Source organism: Erithacus rubecula, assembly GCF_903797595.1.
Source record: "Erithacus rubecula genome assembly, chromosome: 22".
In the NCBI taxonomy this organism is placed as follows: domain Eukaryota; kingdom Metazoa; phylum Chordata; class Aves; order Passeriformes; family Muscicapidae; genus Erithacus; species Erithacus rubecula.
Window position 1 is genome coordinate 673,053 of NC_136674.1, and position 11,389 is coordinate 684,441.

The window sequence follows — 11,389 nt, forward strand, 5'->3', positions numbered from 1 at the left end:
TGATTAAAACCTACTGAAAGAAGATCTAATTAAATTGTCTTTTAAAGAACAGACATGATATGATGACTGTGTGAAGGGCAGATGGTAACCAGAAGCTCATTGGAACATGAGAAAATAATTTAGAGGACAGCACTTTATAGCCAATACTATAAACTTTGCAAGGCCATTGGCTTTAAAGCTGTGTATATGCTGTTCTGTGAAATACACATCTTATTGATTAAATAATAATTAGACAATATGTTGTGGGACTGTAACAGCTACTTTGCTGCAAATGATATGTGCTTTGAGATAAAGCAACACAGCTCACAGCAGATTTTTCCATGTCTTTCAACCTCTGAGGAAGAAAAGAGCTTTATTTCATACCTCAAATCTAAGAAGAGATATGAACATTAAACTAGTATCAGAGAGTTAAGTATAAATCTAAAATAGCCCCAAAGTTCAAATGTGTTATCACCCAGCTTAAAGTTTTGCATGAAAATAAGAACTTACTGAAGAAAATACAGACTTTTGTCCTCTGTATAATGAAGTCCATCCCAGTTGGGGGAAGAGAATCTACTGCTCAGAGACAGGCTTTCAGAGTAATTAAATGTGACCCTGGTGCAGCTACCTGAGATCAAAGCAAAGCTGTGCCATAGGACCCACCCCAGCCTCCCAGAAGCTACAGTCTGTTTGCAGTCTGTCATCAGTCATCTTAGAAGAAAAACTCCCAAAATTATTTTTCTCAAAGAAATGAGTGTTTCTGACTGATAAATTTCAAAATTCCCCCATGCATCAGGGTGGCTCTCCAACTTCCCCCATGTTCTCTTTCCCAGAGTTTGAGGTTAGATAAATCTCAGAGCCACAGCTACTTGCATAAAGAGGCTGAACACTCAGCACTTAGAAGAATTCCAAAGAATTCCAGCAATGCAGAGACTTGCAGAGCTCACTGGTGCTGCTCCCACAGCACTGAGGCTCTGTCAGAGAAGCTGACAGACCAGGCTGCTAACCCAGCCTGTAAAACACAGGCTGAATGGGGAGACTTCATTCTCTGCAGTATAAAGGGGCCATGCCTGCAATGGCAGAGAGCTCACACCAGGCTCTGTGTCAGGAACACAGAGGACTGCAAGGGCTGAGCCAGCCTGTTTCTGTGGAGGATCCATGAGGAGTGAAAGAGAGGCAGGGATCAGGCCATGCCAGGTTTCCTCATGTGTTTCCCCTTCCCCCTGCACCTTGGTTTTACAGCTGCAGGAAAGATCAAGCCAGCAGTGTGAAAAGTGCTGAGTCGGGCCATGTCTGCGGGCCTGGGAGAGGCTGTCACAGCACTGGGGCCACAGGACAAACCCTGTGGAGGGACACTGCAGGCTGGGGACAGGCAGGACACAGCCACTGCAGGCTGGGGACAGGCAGGACGAGGCACTGGGCAGCAGGGACATCACAGAGCCCTGCCTGGGAAAGATGAAGAACCTTGAATTTTGCATTAAGAGAGCTGGAAAGAGGATGCAGGTTAAGCCTAGTAGGATTTAGCTAGTCCTGGCTAAGTTAGCATAAGGAAGAAGGGCAGAAGCCAACAAGGGTATCTCTATAAGCTCCCCTGCAGGCTCAGAACTTTTCTGGTGTACAGCAGTAGTCTCTAACAGTCAGACACATGTCCTGTTTTGACACAACAATTAAAAGGACACTGTTAATAAAATGCTAGAGGCAGGATCTGCCCCTTTATTAGAAGGGCAGCTGGGCTGACTGAGGAGAGGAGCTGCAAGGAAGCCCCAACACTCCTGGGGAGTCCAGCTCAGAGCAGGGCTCACCACCAGTGCATCTGCTGCCAGCACACTCCCTGCCCACTGCACTGACTGCAGGGCTGCCACTGCCTTCAGTCTGAGATCTGATATTGCCAGGTGTCCATTCACTGCAGAGCTCCTCACCCCAAACCCCAAACTAGCTATTCTTGGCAACTCAGGCAATTTGAATAGCACAGGAGAAAAAATAAGGAAAGAATTAGCAGAACTAGAACCTGCCTTGGCAGGACAATGCTGTTGTAGACTTAGTTTCCACAAGAATTAAACACTAAACATTAATGTCACCCTAGCAGAAGTGTTCAGCTGGCTCTAAGTTAGTTACCCCTCCAGTTACAGACTGGCAGAACTGACAAGGCCCAGTCAGTCAGAGGTAAATAGATAATTACTGCTACAGAGGTGCATTCAGCATCATTACAGAAAACATCTCCCAAAGAAGGATTGCATTTCCTACCAATGCAGTCTCAGCACAAACCCAGCCAGTTTCAGTGCAATAGCTAAAGACCCAGATCACAATACCTTTCCTTTTTCCTTCCAAACATGAGTTTCCACAGATTCCACTGTAGTCCCTAGCCACGACTGCAAATGGCTCAGGAATTTAGGCTGCATGGAGAGACATCCCACAGCAACTCTGCCTTGTTGTACCCACATAAAATGCTACCAATGGAGCAGTGCTTCAATCAGACCTTTAGCAGTCAGCCAGTGGTTCTACAAATACTACACCTGACCCACAAAGCAAGACCAAACCAATTTCAACACACATGATACCCTGTCTGAATATGCCTGGGAATTACAAGCCCTTTGATATCTGCTCTGGGGTTTCTCCCAGCTTAGCCCTGTGAACAAATGCTAAGAGTCTTTGGTGTTTGTGCTCACATTGGCTCCTCCAGAGCTATTCCAGACACCCTTGTGTTTCACAGGAAAAAGGAAAGAAAACCTGAAACCTTTCTTCTTCCAAAGGGAGAAGGCTGAAGGTCTGTGCAGAACTCACTGAACAGATCAGACTCCTTAGAACAATACCTGTGCATTTTAGCAAATTGTTTCCTTAAAATATGGGAGGATAGGCAAGTGCATGGCTTCCAAAATCCACTAAAATGAGCGGGGAAAACAATGTATCTGATCTGCACTCAGAGTTTAATAGTACTAGCTGAGCCACTCAGATCTGTCTATAAAGAAATTATGGGAAATTAAAGTTAGAAGACTTCATAAGAAATGGTTTACTCTGTGGAAAGTTTCAGTTTTGCTCATCAAGACAAAAGGCCTGAAGTGTTTTTCTTGGCAGATAAAGAACAGTTTTAAGGAGACATCTAAGAAACTCAAGAAGCTTTAAAAAACAAAATTTCCCTACTTCAGCTTATTTCAGAGAAGCTACATAACTGTATTTTAAAGCAAGATTTAGTCCTTTAGCTTAGTCTAGAAATAAAAGGGAAAAACTACTGTAGAATATAAATGTTGCTAGAAAATTGGTAGGAAGCAGGTGTGGAGAGCTTCTCCAAAAGCACTGTAGGCAGCCTGAGGGGCATGGACACACATCTCCCAATGACTGCACTGATTACAAACCTATCACCTCCCCTAGCAATGTCTTTTAGTGGCCAAAAATCCATCTGTAGTTCTCAATCTGTAAAACCCACTAATTGTTTCTTTTCTTCAGTTTATACATAAACCCTCACACTGGAACCTGCAGGCCTCAACTATGACCTATACACAGCTACAAGGAGCTCAAGATTTCCTTTCCAAATTTAGATTGCTTCAAACAGAAGTGAAAGCTCTTTGATAAATCAACAAACCCACGTTTTAGAAGCACATAAGGAGAGCAGACCAGGGCAGGAAGGTGCTAAACTCATTGCAGAAAGCTCCTGAAGATTTCCAAGGCCCCAGCATCCTGGCTGCATGCTGAACACTGGGGTCAGTGACCTGTTCTGGCAGCATCAGAGCAGAGCAGAGCAGGTGAGAGCCTGGATCTGCTGCATCCCAGCAGCATTCCTCAGTGCCACGTTAATTACTGCTCAGGAGAGAGCTCACAGCCTCTGCTATTAGAGCTCTTCCACGTGGGATAACTACTCATCATCCTATCAGGGGCACTCCATAACCTGGCCAAAGTGTGATTCCTAACTGCTGCTTAAGTGTCCCATGAGCCTTCCCTGCTGCCCCACAGAACCAACTGGATGCTCTCACTAGGCACAGAAGGAATGAGACCTGGATTCTGCTCACTTAGAACACATACAGAAATGACAACTGTATTTTTAAAGACAGATTTTTAACAGTCTTAAGCTCAGGAATGTAAGTCCAATGAGATTTGGATCTTCCATCTGCCTCCAGCCCCAAGAGCTCAGACTTCAGCTGCCTGTGCTGCACTGAGCAGGATAAACCAGACACCTGTGATCAGCCTGGGCTGTGATTCCCTCAAACCCCAAGAGCAGGGCCTAAGCTAAGCTTTGAGTTTCTACTCAACTGGAGGGTCATTTTAATGCAAAAAGCAGCTTTAGAGCTCGGCCAGGGAGCCGAGCACAGAACAGGTGACTATCAGCTGGCACAGTGACAGTGGGCAGCACTCTGCAGCAGGGATTACCTCATGTCCTTGGAGGTGTGCAGCAGGAGCTCTGCTGCCTGGGACACACCTCTGGCATCCATAGGTGGCACAGGAGCTCTTGCAGCTCTGGCTTAAGGCAAAAGGCCTTTCTTTAATCTTAAAGGAAAGGTGAGGGTTTAATCCCTCAAGCATCTGATAGGTTACACTGTTTTAGTTAGAAATGTAATTGTAACAGACACTACTCCCTCAATAATTTGGTATTTCACATGACTTCTTTGTTAAGCATTCCTATTTATGAGCAAAGCAGGTGATAAATCTGTAAACCCCATGCTGACTCATGGCTGTACATCTGTCTCTAGCATGCAGCTGGAACACTGATTGGGGCTTTCCTTGGGTAAAATGCAGTGCACAGCACAGCACTGCAACTGCAGTAGCAGCCCAAGGCCTGAGCAGGTGGGATCTGGGCAAGCCAGGACTCCAGCTGGACACAGCTTGGCTGTTTCTCTGCTTAGATCAGTTCTGTGCACACACAAAAGGCTGCAAGTCTATGCAGAGACTGAGGATTGTGTGGCACCCACAGGCTGTGGTTCTGTCACTATGAGCAGGCACAGACAGACAGAGCTCCCAGCCAGGCTGTGCTGGGCTGCACTGCAGCTCCAGGGCTGCAGAAGGATGAGCAGGAATAATATTGTGTTACCAGAATTCAGTGACAGGTAAAGGTAGCACAGAGTCTCACTCTGACCCTTTCTTGCTTCCCAATCAGTGCACCATGGAATCCAACACAAGGCAAGAAGTACACAGAGCTGACAGGAAAGTGAAGAGTCCCTTGTCCTGTCTTCGAATTGATGAAAACCTGCTCACCAGAGCTTGTCCTGGGAACTCCAGGTAAGTGAAAACACTGCTGCTGAGTTTTTGTGTCAACATTTATATGAAATCAGTGGTAGGAGGTGTGCTAAATTCCATTATGATGTGGAAATTCTGATCATAACTGTCACAAAGGAAAGATGATGTCTGCAGACTACATAACAATATCTGGTCTTCCCTTCTTCCAAGCCAAATAGAATCTCTGTTGAAGACTATCTTGTACAAGAAGTGCACTAATTTAAGAAAGGAGAAAGAGTCCTACAAAAACACAAGACACTTTAAGAAAAACAAATGTGTTGCATATATGCAAAAAGTAAGATGAAGTAAGAGACTTTCTTCTTCTCTTACATAAGACCTGCTGGGAAAGGAAGTCTTTTCAGCTGAACAAAGCTCATAAACATGTGGCTACAGGTTGCAGTTTGTCTGAAAAATTCACTACTCCCATTACTTCCAATTTACAATCACAGTTGTCCTTCCCTTATGCATACCACATGCCCAACTTCCAGTCTTCAAGTGTGGACTGTTACAATCCTTCTTCCTCTTCTCTCATGCCTCCCCCCATTTTCAAAGCATTTGTTTCTGCTCAGAGATTGCTTGGTAAGATAAGCCTTTTCTAGACAAATTGCCAAATGAATTGAGATAATGCCAAAGCAAGTCCAAACAGATTTAATCCACAGGTACCATTCAGCCACTGTGAACGACTGATTTGTGAAGAACAGACTGAGTTATTTGTGACACAGCCCAGCTGGAGTCAGGCTTTTCGATCTGGTGCTGTGTTTGCTGAAGGTGCTGAACAGAAGGCATTCCTGACAAAGAAGCCAAACTGATCCTTGCATACAGGGCCAGGAGTGTCTGTCAGGGATCTAGTCTGGCTAGAGGCAGGAGGGCAGTTTTCCCAAAGAGCAGGCAGAGCTCAGAATGTGTGCTACAGCCTCACCCCGACACTCCCACCATCACCAGTTTGGAGGCAGCTGCCACACCAGAGCCACTGCAGTCAGCTCTTCTGAGGCAAGAACACAGCTAGAAAGAAAACACACCTGCAGTCTAAATCCACTCCAGGTCTCACAGCTCAGCCTTCCTGCTCATCTTTGCTGCAGCCAAAGCTGGGGGGGCTGGGGGAAGGTGTCCCACTTAGTCTGGAGATTCCCACAGCTCACCAAACCAGCTGAGAAACCACAGGAGCCTTTCCTGATGCCAGCACCTGCACTGTGCTCTCCTGCTCACCTCCAACAGACTGGCTCCAGCTGCAGTTGGAAGTAGGAGATGTTTCATCACAGACATCTAGTCCCACCTGCAGCTTCCCAGCCAGGGAAATTAATCCAGAAAGATACTGCCTTCACAAAGAAATAAAGCTAAAAATAACACATTTCTAACTTTGCAAAACCAATTTGAGTCATACAAGGGATTAGTGTAAGGACAGAAGTAAATACCGACAGACATTTCTTTCCAAAGATGCTTGGAACAATGCTGGATGCTCACTAAATGCCATTTTTTGCTCTCTTACATATGGGTTAAAATTACCATTATTTTCCATTTCAGTTTTGTAGTCAACTTGAGAAGTGAGTAAATCTGCTAGGACAAAACTGGAAGCATAGACCAGCACTGGGTAAAAAGAAAAACACTCAAGCACTAATTAGGCAGAACATATAAAACTTTAAAAAAACCCAAACCAGACCTTGTGGCATCAAAGAACCCAGTCTGCTAATAACCAAACTAACAGAACCTACTTTCCACCACAGGGAAACTCCCTGCCCTTCTAAGAAATGGCCTTCCTACCCTGAAACAGGGTCAGTTCATATAACACATTACACTCAACACATCCTTTGCAAGCAATTCCCACAGCCCTTTCTTCCCTCTCCTTCCTGTATCTCAGTTTTCCTTGAACTCTTCTGAGCCACTGTGAGTGCTTATCTGTACCTGCCAAGGTCCAGTCTGAAATCCTTATCTATCATGTGCTTTATTTTGAGAGCACCTAACAAGGAAGAGGAATGAGGAAGGACTTAAAGCACTGCAGTGAAAGGGGAGGGAGCTAAGGACGAGCCCAAGTGCCCTTGGTTAAGTTGCTGTTCTTGACCTGACGACTGCATGTCACTACACAATTTACCAGTTAAATTCATGGAACTAAGTTTTCACAATTCTTTTTCCTCTGAAGTGTTGGCACAGAGGAAAAGCCTTGTGAGAATTCAGCCCCAGCCTAGATGAGCTCCCAGTTCAGGGGAGATGTATAGTACAGATGTGGCTCACAGCACTGCACCCCCAGTAGCCACTAACCATGACCCACAGAGCCATTTGGTGACTCAAGGAGGCCACCAGGGAAGCACAGCAGGCCTTGGAGATCTCTGAGCTCCCAGCTGCTCTCTGGACTCTTCAGGAGCTGCCTGCACAGCCCACACCCAGCAGCACCTGGCTCCCTGCAGGACCAGAGCTCACCTCTGTGCTGGCACGACCCCACAGGCAGAGGCACAGGGCCACAGTGGCACTGCTGGCACAGGAACAGGGCACAGGAACTCCACCTGGTACCTGAGACAGCTCTGGGCCCATCTCCTCTAGGGGCACCACAAGCAGTGACAGCTTGGGGAAGCAAACACAGACCCTGAGCTCCTGCAGTCTGGCTCTGGAACCACAGTCTGGCACAAGACAAGCCATGCCTGACATGTATTTTGGTACAGGCAACCCAAGAGTGCAAAGAACACAGAGTCTGTATCCATGCCCACAGTTCCATGTGCTGGCAGAGATCCAGCACTTGGTTGAACTCCCAGAGAAATCACATACTGGACTGTACATCAAAGAGATTTTCTTCTGAACATAGATTTTATGATCATCAGTGAATGTGGCACATTTGTTTAAACAGATAAATGCTGAAGAGGATTGTGTGCACACACTCAACAACTATCACTAGAAACAGCTTTTGTTGCTTTAAGAAGAGCCTCAAGATCATAAAAAGCCTTTATACTTTGTGAATAAAGGTTTTATTTTAGAACAGGTCCACTAGCAAAATAGTGATGATCATTTTCCGAAATGATGCTGATTGACATTGTCTGGGCATCAAAAAGGCCCTCAGCAGGGCTGCCAAAAGGCTATACAAATATTGTTTCATAGAGAATAGCCTTTTGAATGCTATTTGGAGGTGACAGGAGGAAGAACAGTGCTATAAATTTGGGGGGAAAAAAGAACCAACCAAAACAAAACACCCCACAAAACAAACCAACCAACCAAACAAAATCACAAAATAGTCAGATGAAGAATGAAGGAAGAATGATAGATTTCCATGAGGCTGTGCCAAAAGCTACCTACCACCTATTGTTTCACAGTTTTCTTTCCAACCTTCATTTCTCATGTGATGGATTTTTCAGCATGTAGGTTTATTACAGTTACAGTGTTGTGATGACCCTTCCTTCCTAAAAAGCCAAATGCTCCATCCAGCTCCACAGTCTCCAGCACCAGGTAGAGAAGAGGAGCATTAGCATTTACACTAAACTTGAATCAAAGAAGGGGACAGGAAGGGATTGCTTGCTTAAAGCAAAACTACCTGCATAGAAGGTAAAAGGAAATGTTATTTAAGTGCCTAAAGGTCAAATGAACTACAGAAAAATACATCTACTTTCCCTTCCTAAATAGTTACACAGACTTTTGTAAAGATCCAGCTCTTCTTTGAGAGCATCATTGCAGCGCATGTTTAGTGCTTGAAGAATTTCACACAATCTAAGCAGCCGAACATCTCCCCTGCTCAGTCCATGATGCTGTCTGAGCCACAGCAACAGAGGGAAAAGGAGGATCAGATTAGATCAGTGAAACTGAACCAGGGACAGAGAGACAGGCCTGAAGCAGAGGGCAGGAACCATCAGCAGCAAACACCAAGGACCTGAGGCCAAGGGGAGTTTTCCCAGCTCGCCAGCACAGCGGTGTAGGGACACACCTCCTGCCAGGGAGCCTGGAGTCACCTTTGCTCCGCGCCTCACATCGCATCCCGCTCTGCAGGGACACGGCAGCCCGGCACAGGCCCGGGGCGCGGCCGAGCACGGCCTCACGGACCCGCGCACCGCACCACAGCCCGGGGCTGCCCGCACCTGTCGGCGCTCCGCCGGCACCGCGCTGCGCTCCGCGCCTTCCCCGGCCGGGGGGCCCGCGCCGGGAGCGCCGAGCCCCTGCGAGCTCCGCGCCGGGGCCGGGGCGCCGCTGCCCGGCCAGCAGCGCTCAGCCCGAGGGAGAAGGAGACGGCGCGGCCCCGGTGCCGAGGGGACAGGGTGGCGAGCGGCGGCAGGCCCCGGTCGCGGCCCCGGCCGTGCGGGGCAGAGGCGGCAGCGCGTCCCCGCTGCGGCGCCCGCGGCTGCCAGCCCGGGCCGTACCTCCAGCGTGCGGATCTCCTGCTGCGTGAGGTCGTTGGATGCGGCGCACTTGGTGCGGAGCCCGCGCAGGTTGGAGAGCGAAATGTCGATGAGGTCCTGCAGCAGCCCGCACTGGTGCAGTTTGCTCCGCACGGCCGGCAAGCCCCGCGGCCCCGCCGCCTCGCCGCCGCTCCGCTCCTTCCTCTCCAGCATGCCGTCGGCTCGCAGGGCAGCCGCTCTATCCATCCCTCGGCATCAGGGAGGCCGGGAGGCGAGGCGGCGGCGGGGGAGCGCCAGAGGGAGGGAGGGAGGGAGGGAGGGAGGGAGGAGAGGAGGGAGGGAGGCGGCCCGGTCCGACCCGCCCCGCCGCGCTCGCCGGGCAATCACCGCGCGGTACATGCGCGGCCGCCGGGCAACACAAGCGCGCCCGCTCCGCCCCCGCCGCCGCCACGGGCGCTCCCCTCAGCGTGTCCCTCGCTGCTCAGCGTGTCCCTCACCCCTCAGTGTCCGCCTCACCCCTCAGGGTGTCTCCCACCCCTCAGTGCCCGCCTCATCCCTCAGCGTGTCCCTCATCCTTCAGCGTGTCCTTCACCCCTCAGTACCCGCCTCATCCCTCATTTCCCGCCTCACCCCTCAGCGTGTCCGTCACCTCTCAGTGCCCCCTTCACCCCCCCGCGTGTGGCCCATCACTCATTCCCCGCCTCACACCCCTCAATGTGTCCCTCACCCCTCAGCGTGTCTCCCACCCCTCAGTGTATCCCTCATTCCTCAGTGTGTCCCTCACCCCTCAGCGTGTCTCCCACCCCTCAGTGCCCGCCTCGGCCCCTCAGTTCCCGCTCCGCTGTCTCCCTCTCCCCTGTCGGCGCCCGCCTCAGCCGCTCATCCTCCCCTCAGGTACGTCAGGGCCTGCAGCTCGCCCCGAGGAGCCCGCGGCCGGCTCTGCTCCCGGCCCAGGGGAGGTCTCAGTGGGCACTAAGATAAATATATTTTAGTGAATATAAGCTTTGAGTACGATAGGTGTGTGGGTTCATTGATATGAGTAGGACGAAACGTCATGAGGGCCTTGTGGAATCGCTGTGGTTTCAGCTTTCACAATGGAGATGTGAGAAAAATAGTCCAGGTAACTGCATTACATTTGCTTTCATAGCCAGCCTGTCTGATGGGCTTTCACAGAACTGAGCTGTCATGCAGAAACCACTCATCTCCCAATTATTAGAATTGGGACTGTTCATCTGACATGAGGGATCCAGAGAGGCAGTTAGGTTGTACCTTACTGACAGAAGACAGTCTAATTTGCACTAAATTGATATTAGGTTTAAAAAGCTTAAGTGACATCTGTCTGACGTGTGGCAATACAGAAGGGAGATTCCTGGAAAAAAAAAAAAAAGAAACTATGAATTTTGGACATGAGGAGGTGAAGCAGGGCAAAGCAGCTGACACTGAGCTGTTTTCTCATGGTTAGTTAAATACTGGTATCCACATTAGTTTGTGTGGATTTGCATCAAGTAGTGTGGCATATGCTGTTTAGTAATTTTCTTAAGAATGTGGGTCAGGTTAAGTATTTGATTTCATTGTCATTATTCACATGCTGTAAATTTCATACGCAATAAGGGCTTTGCTGGATTAGGGTTTAATTAGTTTGCCATCTGATGAGTCCTGTGGTTTTGGGAAAGTAACTTTGCTTATTACCTCCATATTTCTGACCTTGTGAAAAAGCCTTTATCTGCACTGTCTGCTCTCAGGAGCACTGAAAATTTAGCATTGGAAATTTCAGTTTCTGGGACTCTGACAGGTTGAAATCCTCATATGTGGAATGTTATTGACAGGACATTGTCCTTGCAGACATTCTCTGCATACCCACCTGAGAATATCCATTTGCTTATAGACATCAGGCCAAGAAC

At 48.5% G+C, this 11,389-nt stretch overlaps 1 protein-coding gene across 1 annotated transcript in view; it reads right to left on the reverse strand.

The window, feature by feature from the left end:
- The window catches only part of KSR1 (kinase suppressor of ras 1), a 49,657-nt gene extending 39,847 nt beyond the window's left edge, over positions 1 to 9,810 (reverse strand). The window contains exon 1 of the mRNA XM_079324671.1: positions 9,510 to 9,810. Coding sequence (XP_079180797.1) covers positions 9,510 to 9,734 — 225 coding nt within the window. The 5' untranslated portion in view covers positions 9,735 to 9,810. The remainder of the gene's footprint in view (positions 1 to 9,509) is intronic.
- Positions 9,811 to 11,389: the final 1,579 nt, after the last annotated feature.